The following is a 19,046-nucleotide window of genomic DNA, read 5'->3' as shown; positions in this document are numbered from 1 at the left end:
ATAAATTCCAATTACTCTCAATAGAGTTATTTTCACTTTTAACTATATAATTAAATATTTCAAATTTATGTCATATTCAAAGTTTAGTGGGTAAATAATAATTTAATAACTCACCAAGCACACCAATTTCACTGATGAAAATAAATTATGAAATGTAAATCGATGCAAAGTTTTAGATTAAATATTATTAAATTATAAACTTAAGTAGGTATAATATTTCAAACTTTTCAAATATTATTGCTAATTTTACAAACGTAAGTTAATTAAATGAATAAAATGTTAAATACTTTCCTTTAAATGCAAATTCAATTTAATTTGGATTTAATGAGTATATTCAATTTTCACTATCACTGAGAAAAAAAATTTAGTGTTTGCAACAAAATTGTTTGTTTAGGCAATTTTGGTTCTTGTAACCAAATTTTGGTTGGCTGAAACATAGTCGTAGAGTTATCTCAACCAAATATTTGTTTAGGCCAACAAAATTATTTGGTTGAACATTTTTAAATTCCAACCAAAATTTGGTTAACACAACAAAATAATTTGGTCTAAAAAACCAAATGATCGTTTGTTGTCCTAACCAAAAGTTGGTTGCGACAACCAAATAATTTGATTCGCTGTCGGTTCATAGTGTAAGAGAAAGTTAGTTTAAATCTCTCACAAAGATGGGTAGTCCAGAGGTCAGAGCTCCCGACCTTCAGTTTTAAAACAGAGGTCCACAAATATTTCAATTGGATAAATATAAATTCAATGTTAAATTGATAATAAATAAATAATGAAATAAATAAAAAAGATAAAAAGAAAAGGAATAAGGTAGAATAAAATTTTTAATTTTACAAAAAGAACTGTTTGTTTGATCAACCAAACATTTTTGTTGATCTCAAAAAAAAGTTTACTTACTTAAATACTAACAAAATTTTTTTGTTGGTCCAACCAAATTTTGGTTGCTCTGAATAAACATTTTTCTCAGCGTATTATTACTGAAAATTTAATTAACGGTAAGTGGAATATTGACTTATTTTATTAGGATTTATTTAAAATTTGCTATGTAGAGATTTTTGTGGTTATTGATTATAAATTTCTAAAAAGTTGGACACACCAGCCCACTTGCATGGTTACCCCCATCCCCTTTATAGTGTATAATATTACCTCTATTTTGGTTGTAGCTACAAATTTCAATATCAGTAAATCTAAACTTTTTTATTCACTTTTGGTTAATATTGATTAATATTTTTACTAAGAGAAATATTTATTAGGCAACCGTAATTAAAACAAAAAAAAATGTTTGACACACAATTGCCTATAATAACAATTCAATTCCAAAGAACTAACTTAGTGACAACTTCACCCTCAAATCGAAAAATACACTTTGACACAAAAGTTAGGTTACACTGTTGTTTAACATCTAACTTTGGCATAGGGAATAAAAATTGACTTGACCTACACTTTTAATAATCACTATAATTAAATTGATTCGCACTTTTTTAAGGTAAATCTATACCCATCAACTGAACTTCTCATTTATAAATAACCGGGACACAACACTTAGACAATTTCGACTGACATACCTCGCTGACATGTCACTTGACTGGTATATCGCCATTTTTAAATTTCAATCATGCAACATAAAAGTGGCTATCCAATTGTCAGGATTAATTTTAAATTGACAGTGTGACTAACGCCTTTAACTGATCCAACATTTTTGGAAGATATTGCAACCAAATTTCTTCTATACAATAAAAAATGTATATACTATCCAACTATTTTTCTCCGTCTAGTCTTGTATCAGGAGCCTCCTAAATGTAGAAGGTATTGAGTTTATCCTGAGACAAACCAATATCATTTAAAAAGTAAGAATGATTATGAGCGACCATTAAAAACAAACATTCGCTCCTGTAGGGTAATACTTTGGTTAATGCCTCATCGATTCCGTTTGTCAAGCGCCTGGAGTGGGATTACAAATAGCGACAACGCTACGAAGATTTCGCTACGTAGCGATTCAAAGCTACATTCACTTTAAAAAATTTTCTTGCTATCGGGTGACTAAAAAAATGGTATCATTTTGATAAATTTAGGTTGGTACAATCCCTCACAACAAAAGGATATTCAGGATATCCTTGGGACGTCCTGGGGATATCGATTTGTTTTCGGCGGTTTGGATATCCCTGGGATATCTTAGAGATGTCCATGGATATCCAGAGGATATCTTAGGGATATCCGAATCGCCAAAAGCAAATGGATATCCCCAGGACGTCCCAGGGATATCCTGAATATCCTTGTGTTGTGAGGGATTCTTTTTCTGTGTATTTTTTTCTCATATTTGCTTTATTTTATAATTTAACCATTTTTTTTAGAATCAAGAATGTATCAAATTCATAAGGATTTCCCACGATGAAGAAATGAAACAATTAAAAGAAATATCTAAAAGCCTGAAAAATTTTTTAAGTGTAACACTTCAAATCTCAAATGTTATAAAAAAGGCAATTTAAGGCAACGATAATTATTAATATTATTATATTAACACTTTTATTTCTAAATTTTAACCTTAAATGTTTATATAATTAATAATTAAAAACTAAATAAAACATCATAATAATAAAGAAATAAAGAAAACATTTATTTTAAATTTTTATCCTTACAAAAAATCAAGAAAATAATTCAACTTTATCCAATAATAATAAAGTATTTATTTTTCTTTTTTATATTAATAATTAAATATTTATTGCATTTATATTTATTATCTTTTTCATAGGATTAAAAGTTTCTATTAGACATTGTCTAAAATGGGGACAAAAATTTAATTTAAAAAATTTTGAAGATATAACCTCGGAAATAGAATTTTTGTTCTCACGCAAGGTTTCACTAAAAAAATGTATAGGGCATTTTTTGTAAGTTAAAGAGTTTTTCAAGAAATGAAAATTTAAATCAATTTAACTAAAAAAATTTATCAATTTTTAAATTTAGGCTGGTAAAGAATATCCTAATTTTAAATCTCATGCAATTATTATTTTTAATTCTTGCAATAAGATTAATTTTCTTAATTTTTATTTATTAAATTAAATTAAAAAAATTTATTTCCTTTATAAATTATTTTAACATTAAACTAGATAATTTATTTTGCTTCCTCGTGGAGGAAAATTGGTAGTCCTTTCGTTTATAAAACTTTTCAAAGTGGCGGAAACAAATTTTTTTCTTTATAGAAACATGTTATATGAGATCCTGATCAATTGTCCGGATGTATGTGTGTATATATAAAGTATTCATTTGAGGTAAATTTAAAGAATTAATGAAAGTTAAAAAATCAAAAATTCACATTTTGGCTATAAAATTTTGTGATTTTTTAAATTAAAGTTTATATATGAAATAATTGTATTCCTTACGTCAAGACGAATCGATCGATATATAAAGTATACATTTGAGGTAAATTTAAAGAATTAATGAAAGTTAAAAAATCAAAAATTCACATTTTGTCAATAAAATTTTGCTTTCTTCACGAGGAAGCAAATTTTTTTGCTGATCGTAAAGAGGAAGCAAAATGTTCATGTAATGAACATCTGAATTTACAACTTGTTTAAAGTTGTTATTCATTAAATTAATAGGTTATTTGCAATATTAAAGTATAATTTATTTCGTCACTAGTTAATTATTTTATTTGAAACTAACAGTTGGCAAACATGAAGTTAGAGAATTGATTCCACCTTCATGTTGTATTTGTTGGCTACGTAGATAAAATATTTTAGGAAATTGACATGAATTCTATGTCAATGTCCTTATCTAGAGGGGTTATGTTTATATTTTCTTCTAAATTACCATCTTGCAGTTTAAGCTTTGAAAAAACTGTCAACGGTATTTTATTTTGGTCATGATTTGAAACAAATTTCATTAAAAATATGTAAGTTTTCAATTCTAAATAACAAAAAGCGCTACATAGCGACTAGCGCTAATAGTAATCCCACTGCTGGAGTAGGGATAATGATCGGTTGCCTGTGGACAACGCCATTTTAAATGTTCCAACTATTATTGTCGACGAAATTGAAGAAGTATTTGAAGAACTACAGAACATCGTGGTTGAAGAGACTGCAAGAAGATGCAGTACATCAAACCTACTTATGAAGCTCAGTAGTGGGATTACCAATAGCCATAGTCACTATGTAGCGCTTTTTGCTATTAAGGGTTAAAAACTTACATATTTTTAGTGAAATTTGTTCTAAATGATGTCCAAAATAAAATAGCGTTGATAGTTTCTTCAAAACTTAAACTGCAAGATCGTAAGATAAGACTAGATAAGACCTTTGACATAAAATTCGTGTCAATTTCCTAAAAGATTTTATTTACGTAGCAAACCAATATGACATAAAGGTGAAAACAATTCACTAACATCATGTTTGCCAATTGTTAATTTTAAAGAAAATAATTTACAAAAAATTATTTGTTTGAACATTTTGATTAAATGCAAGTAAATTTAACTTGAATCCATAATTGTTGATGTCATACTTTCCGCTTCAAAAAAGTATCCGTAATATAATTTCTATCTTTGAATTTTACAAGCGAAACATTTGTACTAACCTAAATTTATTAAACTGATACAATTTTTTTGAGTCACTGAGAAGCTAAAAAAATTTTTAAGTGAATGTAGCTTCAAATCTTAAGTAGGAAAATCTTCGTAGCGCTGTTGTTATTCGTAATCCCGCTACAGAAAAGAAGTGGTAAAATTTCTTATGAAGATCGAAGAGAAAATCGTCGATTGAGGGCAGAAACACGCCAATTCAGGTGAATGTTAAGAAAGATGACAATCCAAAAAATATTAGGGAAACCTGCCATTCCAGTGAAGATTTCAAAAACATGCCATCTCAGATGTCAAATTTTTGTTGATTGTTTTAGGTTGGTAACACTGTAAACGAAAAATTTATGAGTCAAAATAATTAATATTTTGTTGAATATTGATGGTTAAGTCGGTAGAACCTTTAATAATTTTATTATTAATAATTATACTTTTCTTAATTTTTAATATTGATTTCAAGAATAAAATTTTGTTAACTATAATATAACATTCTCAAGAAAGTGTTACCAACTTAAAACAATTAACAAAAATTTGACATCTGAAATGGCATGTTTTTGAAATCTTCACTGGAATGGCAGCTTTTCCTAATATTTTTTAGATTGTCATGTTTCTCAACATTCGCCTGAATTGGCGTGTTTCTGCCCTCAATCGACGAAATCTCAAAGATGGTTCAATCTTGTAACATTCAGAAAAATGTTAACAATAACTTAAAGGATGCACTTCAGAATGGTCGCTCAAATGAGATCCCAGGGTTCTTCACCTACGAAGTTTAATTCCATGCGATAGTTCTGTAGGATGAAAATTAGTTCAGCCAAAGAGTCTGCTTTTTTTAGCTTTTCGCAACACTATGGTTTTTAGGAAACATTTGATTGCCGAGGCAAGTTGTTGTTGTTTCAACACTTCTCAAAGTGATTGTTTTCCATTAGAAGATTTCTTCATCGTAAGTTTTATCGAGCTTACTAAGTAATGAATGTGTTTATTTTGTATTTACAGTGAGATTTATGAGATAAAAACCAATTTGACAAGCGGCGGGGTTATAAGCAACACAATTAAATTTTTTGTAATTTTTATATTGTATTTTGTCATATAATTTGGTTCTTTGTGTTTGTAGATGGTTCGAAATTATAAAAAAGTGTCGAGAGCAGCAAAACGACCAGTGACTTCGTCGTCAACCTCATCTGACGATACCAGAAGCGACTAAAATGCACGTTTTTAATTATTTTTGTACTTTAGAGAAATAAACAATAACTTCTTTGACTTTTCAACACGGTTTTCAATGGTATTTTCCGCTTTGTTCCAAATAGCCCCATTATTTAATTTTGAAAAAACCGATCTCTTTGTCTTTTTTTCTCTTAATTCCAGGCACCTGTTACAACAACTCTTTGAACCATCAAAGTGCTAGACAAGACCAAAAAAAGAAAAAAAATTGAATTCAATATTGAAATCTGTTCCGAATAGCACCAGTTTACGGTACTTCAAATAAATATTAAATTAACTTGAATAAATTTTTGAAAGCCATATTCAATGTGTCAGTTAAAATTTTAGAAATCTAATTTTCTTGTTAATTATAACTAGATGAATTTAGTTTGACAAAGTATTAATATTCATATACACATAACATACAATGAGAAAAGTTAAAAAAAATTTGACTTACCAAAACATAAACAGCAAAGGGCATAACCAGAACTGCAACCAGAAGATCGGCCAATGCTAGACTGACGATGAAGTAATTGGTGACAGTTTGAAGAGCCTTTTCCCTCATAACAGCCAAGATAACGAGGACATTACCAAATAGGGTGAGACACGGCACCACAACTAATATCAAAGCCCACCAATTATTAACTTCCTCTTTATCCCCATCACTAGACGTACTATTCGCGCAATTACTTAAATTAAAACTCGTACATCCATAATTCGTTAAATTTGAGCTTAAATTAAACTTTCGAATGTACTCATTAATATCATCGAACATAAATAAATCCGACATGATTGTTAAATTTTCAGCTGTAGTTGCCATTGTTTGTTTCTCTAGGGATGTGATCTTCTTAAGTGGTGGTGTCACAGATGCTTCAACTGGATCATTCAACCATTCAACTTGATAGTTCAAGTCATTCGAGTCATTGCGTAAAAAATTAAAATTAATCTCGTCATTAATGATCCTATGTCTTCCACCACCAGCAAATCCTGGTGGATCATCCAAATACCAAAGGTCGTTAGAGATGCTGATATTTTGAACCAGCGATCTATGTAATACATCCTTCGGAGTTTCCATTTTATCTCTCGGAAAACCCTTTTCTTTCTCTCAGCTCTTTATTTTTCAGCCAATCACGAAATCTTTGCCCTTTTCACCCGTGATGGCTTCCTGCCTTTACTTGACATTTTTATTTCTCCTAGTTTTCTCCTTCAATACTTGCGTTTTTTTTTACTATATATCCTTTGGTTTTATTTTTTTTTCCTCTTCTTTTTATTCCACTTCTTTTAAATCTCGTCGCGATCGTCGATGGGGGACGTGAATCCCAGACTAAAGGATTACGGTCCTTAAGAAGAGGATCAGCGCGTTTTATTCTCTTCCGGTCTCGTCGATTCCTGGAACAAGAAGTGTGCGATTAAGGCCTTCATCGTATTAACGATAAAGATGCGAGCAAGTATCTACTACGTTCATACACACAGTAAAGTGAACTCAAGGATTTCAAATTGCCAACACAATGTCCTTTTTAGACAGAAAATATTTTCCACTCGAAAAAAATAGATAAAGGAAGAATTTCAATTACCTTTTTTTTCTAATGTACATAGAAAAATTTTCTTAAAATGTGATTTTTAATGAAAAATTGTTAACAATGAATTTTGTGAACTGACGGGAGATTTACGAAAACATTAATCTTTCTAAGAGTTTCTCTCTCAATACACGTGTTAGTTTTATATGTCAATCATGATTTTATGCTTTTCATTTTTTTAATCATATTTAACAATTACTTTTATACACACATATATGTATATTATACGCTTGGCTCGGAAAATGAAAGTGATAAATATTTCATATGAACGCTTACGATGAACGTTGAAAAAAATTAAGAACTAGAAAATTACATGTAACGAAAAAAATTAGAGGTGCATTTTGAAGAATTACTTTCTGGTTTACAAAAAAAATTCTGAAATACAATATATAATAACATACATTAACATATAAACGTTTAGTGAAAATTAAAAAATGAGTGACTAATTAATAAGTTAATTTCATGGTGAATCATGTATTTTTTTCTTTACCCACTCCTTCCCACTTTCCATCTTTGTATATTATAAGTCTTAAAATAAAAATATCAAAATATATATAACGATTGAAATTATTATATGTAATTAATAGTTAAATAAAGTAAATATGTTGTTATTGACAGCTCATCTTGATTTGAATTATCCCGCGGTAAGAATTTCGTAAAGTTGTAGATGACGCTTTCGCCCTGTGTCTAAAGCAGACGACAAACGCACGTTTCACGCCTGCCGGCAAAAAGAGAAATAGACGCTCAGAACGAAGCGATTCGTTGCATTCACCGGTCCTAATTGTAACATCGTTATTGGGATCTGACATGGGGGCGGGGCCTAAAGCAATATGGCGTAAATTGGGTAACACTTTTAGTGAATTTACATGGGAATAACATGGGATGCAGAAAATGTTCATTTCTATGGACAGTATTTGCGCATGGGCAGGTACAAATCCTGCTCAACGAAAATTTATTGAAGGTGAACGCGTTTTGCAAGCCGGGCACATTATAAAGTGTGATGTAAATCGTGTAATTTTGGTTTTGGTTTCGGAAATTTATGGAAAATTACGCTTAAATTTTTCGCTACAGTACTGCCACAGCCTCTCACAGAACACTTAATTCTGCAGGAAGATTTCTCACGCGGTAAAAATGTAGCTTCATTCATAATGATAAAATAATTAACAATGACAGCAGAACTACAATTGCAAGTGACACAAACAGTTATCCAAAACTAGTTACATTTTTCAACACCAGATGGCATGTGTACGAATGTCAGATCCCAATTGGGATGTCCGCTGGGGGCATGGCTTAGCATTTTATCCTACGTTCAGTAGTACCATTTTTCACCACTATTTCGGAAAGTTATTCTGATTGGTTTAAACTGGACAAAAATTGACAAACGTAATTATAATTGGGTTATAAAAAACTTCTAAAACAACAATTCTCATATAAAACATAATAAAAAATCCCTACCTGACTCAACCAACAAATCATCAAAAAAAAGTATATTAAAAAGAAAGAAGTTTTATAGATTAGACTTAAAAAGAAATGTTGAAAATGTTTTAAAAATTCATGCAGAGGAAGAATTCTAAAAGTGTATAAGAGTTTTTTTTGTCAGAAAAGATGTATATCTTTGGAGACATAAAAACGATGGTCGCCTACTTCGCCAAGGAATATATATATATATATATATATATACCTACGTATACAGCTTATATTCTTTCTTGCAAATGATAAATGACTTCAAAAGCCAGAATTGAGTATATATACAATTCACTTTTCTGTACTTTAGTGTATACAATGAAATTGATGCCGTAGTATAAAGTCAAAATTCTTATTGAATCCGCATTACGTGCAGGAGTGGTATCAATTTTTTTACGATGTTCTATAAATAAAGTTTTTTTTTAGAAAAAAAAAACATTGAACGATTCGAATTGACGATTTGTCAGGTATTATGTGTTTGTATCGTTTTCTTCGAGCTACAGGCAATTTAAACAGTTTGAGAACAAGTCAAGTCTCAAGGGACCCTATCATAACAGACCAAGAATCGTTTCGAATCCTTATCCTGCATTTGCAGGATTTTTGTGTGGTCCTTCCATTCACCACAAATATATATAAATTTTTATATATAAATCCTTATTTCTCAATTTGCTTTTCACTGATAATTGAAGAAAAAATGAAATGGTTTATATAACTGGATTATTTGATTCTAATAATCAGTTGATTATTATCAAATAAATATATTTATTAGTATAAAATAATTATCATTTGAGTCAATTAAATGGTATTTGTTTAAAATATACAAATATTTGGATCAAATATAGTTTATTTAATTTAAATAAAAATGTATTTGATAATAGTCAAGTAACCGATTATTTAAATCAAATAATTTTTTTTTGTCATTGACTACAAATAATAAAATTACTAATATTCATTAGTTTTTGTAAGCTCAATAAATATGAGTTTAAAAATTAAATGTTTGAAAGTTATAATGATAGACAATTTAAAAAAAAACGATATTTTTCTATTTTTTCTATAACTAAATATAAAACAATTTTTTATACTATTTTTGTTGGGAATAATTTTACTGAATTTGTTAAAGAAATAAAAGTATCATGCTTGGAATTTCGATTGGTATTTCTTTATATTTATTTATTCAATATAGAAAATTCAAAAAGATTTTACGGAAAATTGAACTAAACGTGATATTTCCTTACAAGCATTATTACTTTTTTTCAATTCAATTGTTCTAATGATTGTTTATGTATATTTTACGGCATCTGAAATGTTGAAAGGGTATAACATAAAAAAGGAATACATGATCGAAACTTTCTTTAGCTGAGCGCATCCTTATTGTTGTTTCTTCTTTACATTTCGATTCTACGAATCGATTTCAATTGATTGCTATATATATATATATATATATATATATATATCAAGTACTCTTGAATCTCCTTAGAAAAGCTTTCTTTAGCAAAGGCATGACTGTTTTTTTCTTCTTCTTCTTTTTTTTATTTCTCTCTTTACTTTGTTTCTACACTCTTACTTTGCTTTTCCTTTACGATCTCACAGTCTGGCCTTACCTCTGGGCGATGAAAATTGAATTTCATCGTTTGGAAACGTCTACACAGTGAAAACGTCATTCGATCCAAAATTGTTTTCATGCCCATATGTTCTAAGTTATTTCAATCGTACGTTTTCACAATAGAGAGTAAGACAACGACTCTTCATACCATTCACATAAGTTTTTATTAAACTCTTTTTTGGTGTCTTAAAATGCGTTACATACAAGGAAAAATAGTTTTATCAATCATTTCACATAATTTTTAAATTTTCTAATTATTATTTTTCCGAATTTTAATTTTAACGAATTATTAATATTAGAATTATTTCTTTTTCGAATTACCATTTAACATAATTTTAATTTCCCCTAATATTTATTTATAATAATCTCTATTTTCTCGAATCGTTATATACCATAATCAGAATTTTATAGAAACTCCATTTGCCCTAACATACTTCTGGTCAATTTCAGTACTGTAGTTTCCCATCTACATTAATTTCTGGAATTTATCCTCGCCAGGTCATCGCTTGTCGGTATGATAGGGTGCGTCACAGGAAGTGGCGCAAAAATTCCATAAATTAATGTAGATGGGAAACTACAGTACTGAAATTGACCGGAAGTATGTTAGGGCAAATGGAGTTTCTTGAAAATTCTGATTTTGGCATATAACGATTCGAGAAAATAGAGATTAGAATAAATAAATATTAGGGGAAATTAAAATTATGTTAAATGGTAATTCGCAAAAGAAATAATTCTAATATTAATAATTCGTTAAAATTAAAATTCGGAAAAATAATAATTAGAAAATTTAGATATTATGCGAAATGTCAATTTGGTAAAATGAAAATTATATAAAATAGCAAATCGTTATTTTTAAAAATAGAAAAAATATAAATTTGATAAATTACATTTTAAAACAAAAAATTGTTCGAAAAAATATTTATAGTACAAAATGGTAATTCGAAGAAAAAAAATTATAAAAAATGGTAATAATGTAAAATCGAAAACAGTATAAACACGTTTTTGGAAAAATAAAAATTATGAAAAATACTAATTCGCTACAATAATAATTATGAGAAATAATTATTTGGTAAATTGAAAATTATAAAAAATGTTCTTAACATTAAAATTAGAAGTCACAAAAGGAAGAGCTTCTTAGTGTATATATTTGGATGAGAGTCGCGAATATTCAAGAACACCAGGAAGACGAAATTGCTGTCTTTTGACGATCTGTCAAATCAATACTGGCAGTCAACTTCCTATGGACCGAGAAAAATGGCCGCTGTTTAGCGATGCTTTCGAGTTTGAATCGTCAGCCATTTTACTCTCATTCTCATCTTGGTGTCAGTACAGTGTGGTTCGTGTTTTTCCTCTAGTATTTCTTTTTTTGTGAAACCAAATTAAAAATGAAAGATAATTGTAATTGTGGGACGAGGCGTCTTCGTCGTCGTCAACTGGACGGTGAGTCCCCAAATTAATTATATGTGTCGTTTCCTTCTGAATCGATCTCATTATTATTTAAAAATTTAATAAATAAATAAATCAGAATTCTTGTTAATCGGCCTTTTGCCACTTTCATAAATTTAAATTTCTTTACATTCCCTCACAACAAAAGGATATTCAGGATATCCTTGGGACGTCCTGGGGATATCGATTTGTTTTCGGCGGTTTGGATATCCCTGGGATATCTTAGAGATGTCCATGGATATCCAGAGGATATCTTAGGGATATCCGAATCGCCAAAAGCAAATGGATATCCCCAGGACGTCCCAGGGATATCCTGAATATCCTTGTGTTGTGAGGGTTGAATTGAATATTAATAAATAGTGTTATTCTTAAATTCTGTTTAATTAATGGTGTTCTTCCTTACCCCACCCTCTCCGCGGATTGTTAGAATGTTTTCCTTAACATTTTTTTGAACTAGTCTATTAATTATTAAAAATTTAATTAAATTAATTTTTGGTTATTTTCACGTAAAATATCCTGTCACTAAAAATAAATTTTTTTCATCAAATAAAAGAAATAATAATAATTAATAATAACCTCAAAGTGTAGATAACGTTTCTTTAATTAATCCTTTTTATCATTGGTCAATTAACTTTATTGTCATTATGATTTGTAAATCCGATTTCGAACGATTGGAGTCTCAATAAATTTCGTAATTCTGGGTTCGATGGTGAGGGCAATTTGTCGATAAGGCTCGGTGATCGACAAAATTAATGAATGACTAATTATTCTATCGTCGTGCCTCGTCAGCCACAACAGACTTCGTCTGCACTCTCATGTGCTGGCCCGGAACACTGAAAGGTTGGTTTCATTCTAAATTTTGATATGTTTTCTCAAGTGTAACTATTTTCTTCATAAAGATTTATTTATTTTGTGTAATTTTATAATTGTTTAATGTGGCCGTTTGTTTTAAAATGAATTTATTCAATTGCCTAATTATTGCGGGAGGATTTTCACTGAATATTGCTGACTCCAAACGATTGAAAGGGAAGGGATCATTTCTGCAAACCGCATCCCCACGAGTCATGTTGAAATAGATTTAGCCTATGGATATGAATCAATAAATGAATCTATCTTCAAATTGGATGTTCTACACCCTGCAACAATCTTCGTGTACATCAACGCTGTTTGATAAGTACCAGAATTTTATTTATATATTTTTTTATTTAACACATCTTTGAGATATAAAGGACCCCGCACAAAATGCATTGATGGATGGATGAATGGGTGGATGATTCGATGGATGAATGAATAAATGAATAAATGAATAAATGAATAAATGAATAAATGAATAAATGAATGAATTAATTAATCAATTAATTATTCACTTAATTAATGAGTGGATCACGGAATGAATGAAAAGATGGATGGATGAATAAATAAATTAATGAATGAATTATTCATTTAATTAATGAGTGAATCACGGAATGAATAGATGGATGGATGGATAATCGGTTTTTCTGTTGATTTTTTAACTGATTATTTTCCTGCCTGCGAATCTATCTATCCATTTGGCTATATGCTTTGGTTTCTATTTTGTCTGATAAAACTTCTTATCTGTCACTCTATTGTCTATTTGTCTAATTGCCTATCTGATCTCTCTAGCTGCAGATCTGATTTATCTGTCTACCTAACTATCTTTTAATTCATTCTTCCGGCTATCCTCATATATAATAAAACTTATATATAACTGAGAAATGCCAAAACGTGGTACATTTACCTAGAGGTACTTTCACTTTAATGCAACCTGTTATTTGGTACATTCCCCAACCTGAGCCCTTTTCGATCTTAAAGCAGTCAGTGAACCACACTTTGCCCCCAAGTGGAAATCCATTCTTCCATTTTTCTCTAGAAGGTAGATTTTCAAATAAGGTTTTTAAAACTTTTGATCATTCTGCTCTATACCGTTCATAATGCTAGAATAGACAAAATGGAATCTGAATAAAGCCACGAGCTGTTTGCATCTTTTAAAACTTCCAGCTAAAATCGCCGAGGTGTCCATACAATCATGCAAGGTAATCTGAAACCATCCAGTCTTCCATCCACCCACCCATCCATCCATCCATCCATCAATCCACCTATTCATTCCGTGATTCACTCATTAATTAAATGAATAATTCATTCATTCATTCATCCATTCTTTCATCCAACCATCCATCCACCCATTCATCCATCCATCCAACGATAATAACGAAAAGAACTTGTATCTGTTTTTTTCGTTCTTGTTGTATGTTTTTATATGAACCATACCGCACGAGTTTTCAACCTTTTATGGCTGATAACATTAAAAGTTATCATTTTTTTGAATTTTGATAGAGGAAACATTTATTCAGAATGACTAAAACTACAACATATCCAAAAACCAGTCATTTTGACCAAGAACCAAAATCAATGCATTTTGTGCGGGGTCCTTTGCGACGAAGTAGCGAGATCAAATCACTTTCAAATACTTATTGATTTAATTTATTTTTATGAGATCTATTCTTTAATTATTATTTTGTATATTCAATTTATAAATACATTATATTATGTATGTATTGACCTGCGCAGGATTTAGCGGTGCTTACTTTATTTTATATTATTGAATTTAATTAACGGATCTTTTACAAATATATCGCTATTATTTTGAATTTAACTCTATAACTAATTTTTTGTATATTGTAAACGTAAAAAATTGGGTAGCAAAGTATATTTTTCAATTTATCTATTATGACTGTGAGTCCCACGATTTACTAATTTCTTGACCACAATCAACTTCATATTATTAAATTTAACCGCAAAATTATCAATGTCGACTCCATAATATTTTATAAATTATTAAATTGACGATTTGTGTGTGCGTATGTGTAAATATGTGTGACGGAATAAATTTTTGATTTTATTTGTTTTTAAGTGTATCGCAGAACGAATTATCACAGTACTCGTATAAATATTTCACTAAATAAATTTAATACTTTGATTTCTAAAATTGTATGATTTTTTTTCGAATTTAATATTTTAATGAGAAATAAGAGTTTTTATGAAGATAAACGGTTTTTTTTGTTCAAACAAAATTTTTTACTCATGAACAATAATTAACACTATTTTTCTTCTTAAAAAATAGAATAGCTTTTTTAAAAGACGGAGTTTCTATATTGGATCCGTTATTTTGTATTTTAGTTCGTACAATAAAAATAAACAGTTGACTTTAATCGATTACTGGAGTTATTTTAAGGTCATTGGAAATAAATACACTTTGGCTTAAATTGAGTTTATTGAAGTTTCAGTGAATATTTAATAAAAAAAATTATCTAATTATAAACTTTTAAAATTAAAATTTTTTTATTTGGGGTCGTTCATAAATTACGTCACAATTTAAGGGGGGAGTCAGTCAAATTGATATAATCAGCAGAAAAAATGGCCCTAACGTACTAAACAGTATATGACATGGGGAAGGGGGGTCAATAAAGGTAAAAAAAATGTGTGGATAATAATTTATAGACGACCCCTTTTATAAATAATTTTTGTCACTTTTTGTATAATGATTAGAATTTGAAAAATAATTTTTTTTCAAATAAACGTTTTCAGTGAAAACTTATTTGGCCCTGTCTTTAGGAAAGAGTAAAGAAAGTAAAGTAAGAAAAAATTTCATTGTTTTTTTCAAAATTCTTTAAGTGCTTGTTAATGAATTTCATATGAAATTTATAAAATACTTTTTAAAGATAATTTTTATAAATAATATAAAATTGTTGTTCTTAAAAAATTGTCAACAAAAAATTAGCAAGTTTCGAACTAGGAATAAATTTTTACCGACAGAATGGAATTAAAAAAATTGTATATTATAAAAAAACTACATTAAATAATTTTTATCTTGGAATTATTTTTTTTTGGACGAGAAGTTTTCTTCAGTCTATTGGAAAACGCATTGAATTCCTGATCGGTTTAAATATAACACATATCGCCTTCGAGTGACAGAGGGTAAAAAAAACTCGCCTTTCATGCAAATTGGAAAAGTTGGCTTTTTACAGAATAGTGCTCCCTTCGTACGCTTATTTCATTATCTCCATTTTTCAACAATGCTTTTATCAGAGAACAGTTTTCCCCATTGCCGAGTTAAAATTTGACTAACACCTTCAATATCTAATTAACTAATTTAATTCAGTAGGGAAAGGTATTTTACTTTTGTGCGCCAGATTATTTTTTTTTGTCAATTCGATTGTAGATGGTTTTTTTAGGGTTCCGTACTCGGTTCGGAACCCTATTAATATAGGTTTTTTTGAAATCGTGTACCCCCCCCTCCTAGCGGCCACATAAATTTATCTGGAGGGCTGAAAATTAGTACACATATGTATTTTCGCGTGTAGATTACAGGAAAATTATAGCGAACTTGATTGGAATTGATTAACATAGCGTTGTCAAGGAAAAACCATGAATTTTTACGAAAAATGCCTAAAAATGACTATGTACCCCCCCCCCCTAGCGGCCACATCTTTTGACATAAAGAGCTCAAATTTGACACACTTACGTATTTTTACGTGAAAATTACAGGAAAATTATAGCGAACTTGATTCGGATCAATTTACATAGCGTTGTCAAGGAAAAATCAAAAATTTCGAAAAAAATAATTTATTCTCCCTAGCGCACACAATATTCAACCCAGACAGATCATATTTAGTATACAAATGTATTTTTACGGGAAAAATACAGGGGAAAAAAAGCGGTCACGATTAGAGTTGATGATTAACTTTTTATCAAGTTTTTCAAGAAAAAATGACAATTTTAGGAAAAAAATGTATTTTTCCACCAAAAACGAACAAAATTTTATTTAAAGGAAATTAAATTTATATATTTTAACGTATTTTTACGTGTAGATTACAAAAAAAATATAGCGAGCTTGATTGGAGTTGATTATAATAGCGTTGTCAAGGAAAAACCATGAATTTTTACGAAAAATACCTAAAAATGAGTATGTACCCCCCCCCCTAGCGGCCACATCTTTTGACATAAAGAGCTCAAATTTGACACACTTACGTATTTTTACGTGAAAATTACAGGAAAATTATAGCGAACTTGATTCGGATTAATTTACATAGCGTTGTCAAGGAAAAATCAAAAATTTCGAAAAAAATGATTTATTCTCCCTAGCGCACACAATATTCAATCCAGACTGTTCATACTTGCTGTAAAACTCAATTTTTGCGTGAAAAATACAGGGAAAAAATGTAAGCGCGATTGGAGTTGATGATCAGTTTTTATCAAATTTTTGAAGAAAAATGATAAATTTCAGAAAAAAATGTATTTTTCCGCAAAAAACGAAAAAAGTTTTTCTACAGTGATTCCAATTTATATATTTTAACGTATTTTTACGTGTAGATTACAAAAAAAATATAGCGAGGATGATTGGAGTTGATTTTTCTGGAATTAATAAACAAATTTTATTTTTTAGATAACTTTCGATTTTTCCTTGACAAGCAGCTACTAGCCTTATATCAATATCTTAAGTTTTATCTCTTTTTGACTTAGAAAGATAAAATTTAATATTCAATATATTTTTAAAATGTAAATACAATAAAAATATTGCGAGTTGAAATAAAATTATGTTTCTTATATTTTTTTAGTAAAATATTTTTTAAAAAATAAAATCGGACAAGTGCGAGTTACACTCGCACTGAAATCGAGGGTTCCGTACTCGAAGCGAACTTATTTGGTATAAAAACAAATGTTTAAAAAATATGTGTTGTATGACAACTAATATAAGTGATACGAAGAGGAACAATTTTCTTGAATTTTACAAAATTGTTCCTTTTTGTATCACTTATATTAGTTGTCATACAACACATATTTTTTAAACATTTGTTTTTATACCAAATAAGTTCGCTTCGAGTACGGAACCCTCGATTTCAGTGCGAGTGTAACTCGCACTTGTCCGATTTTTTATTCTTCAATTTATATTTATTCAACATTTGATTTTGCTTAAAATTTTAAAAATAAAATTCAATCCTAAATCCTAAATTTGAGAAGTTTAAACTAATAAAATTTTAAAATAATAAATGCGGAATAAAATTATTTTCAAATTAATTATTGACATTTTCCATTTCAAATCAATTATAAAGTCATACTTATAGAAAAACTGACTTCATATATGTACATCTCTGTAACCTTTAACTTTCTAATAAGAATTTTTTTTGAGCACAGTATTAAAACTCTATCTACATAAACTTCAAGAACCAAGCTATCTAATTATACAAGTGGACAGATAAAACGAGTCGTCTTCAAAAAGTTATAAATATTTAAAATTGCGAATTATTTTTAACTTGTAACAAAAAAATATTCAACAGGTGATTGCTTTTTAGGATAAAAAACAAAAATTATTTATATATTTAATAAATTAAAGTGAAATTTTTTTGAAATTATTGCTTGTAACAAGCATTAATATTTCCAATAAAACCCAACTAAAAATTTATTAAAATTAATAAAATATATGCGAGTATCTTTAAAGTTAAAGGTTTCAGAGATATGCCCATATGAATATCACATAGAATTTCTGACTTTGCGATGAGTAAGTTCCTTAATTTCCTTGTAATATCTGCAAAGATTCTTTCCCTATAGTTGAAGCAGTCGTTATACTATCGACTGAAAATTACTTTTCTGTTTGGCACACATATATATAGAGAGAGAGAAAGAGAGACGAGATTAACTTTTTGAAACTTTGTGAATAGTAGATTTTTATTCGATTTCGATGCAAAAGCAGTTTAAATGATTTTAAGAGTACACTGACTTAATTTTACATTTTCGTATATAAAGTTACTAATACTTTTTGCAAAGTTGTGAGCTCATTTCACTCTTGCTTATTCCATTTTACTTTTCTTTCTTCCTCTTTCTTGAATTTTTTATGCGTTTTTACGAAAACTTCAAAAAAAAATATTTTTAAATGAATTAAAATAGAAATTAAAATAATATAACTTTCTGTTCATATTGTAAAACTGTTTTGATGTTGTTGTTGTGATAGAACTTTGGTTTACAAGTTTGTTTTCAACGCGTTAATTGGACCAATGTCAACTTTAAGCAAAGACTATTTCAAGCAGGAACTACAACAACCTTAGTTTATATAATATCTAACTCTCTGGTCAGCATTCAACAACAAGAATTGTCAGCTTTACCACTTCAGTTTTCAATAGAATAG

At 29.1% G+C, this 19,046-nt stretch overlaps 1 protein-coding gene across 1 annotated transcript in view; it reads right to left on the bottom strand.

Annotated features, from left to right (window-relative positions):
* Positions 1-6,155: 6,155 nt before the first annotated feature.
* Positions 6,156-19,046, bottom strand: part of LOC127281460 (C-X-C chemokine receptor type 2-like) — a 30,279-nt gene continuing 17,388 nt past the window's right edge. The window contains exon 2 of the mRNA XM_051305178.1: positions 6,156-7,144. Coding sequence (XP_051161135.1) covers positions 6,156-6,830 — 675 coding nt within the window. The 5' untranslated portion in view covers positions 6,831-7,144. The remainder of the gene's footprint in view (positions 7,145-19,046) is intronic.

This window comes from Leptopilina boulardi, unplaced genomic scaffold, assembly GCF_019393585.1.
Source record: "Leptopilina boulardi isolate dan_hultmark-lab unplaced genomic scaffold, ZJU_Lbou_2.1 LbouV2_269, whole genome shotgun sequence".
NCBI lineage: Eukaryota > Metazoa > Arthropoda > Insecta > Hymenoptera > Figitidae > Leptopilina > Leptopilina boulardi.
The sequence above is the reverse complement of the archived record's forward strand: the minus strand, read 5'-3'. Positions and strand labels throughout refer to the sequence as shown.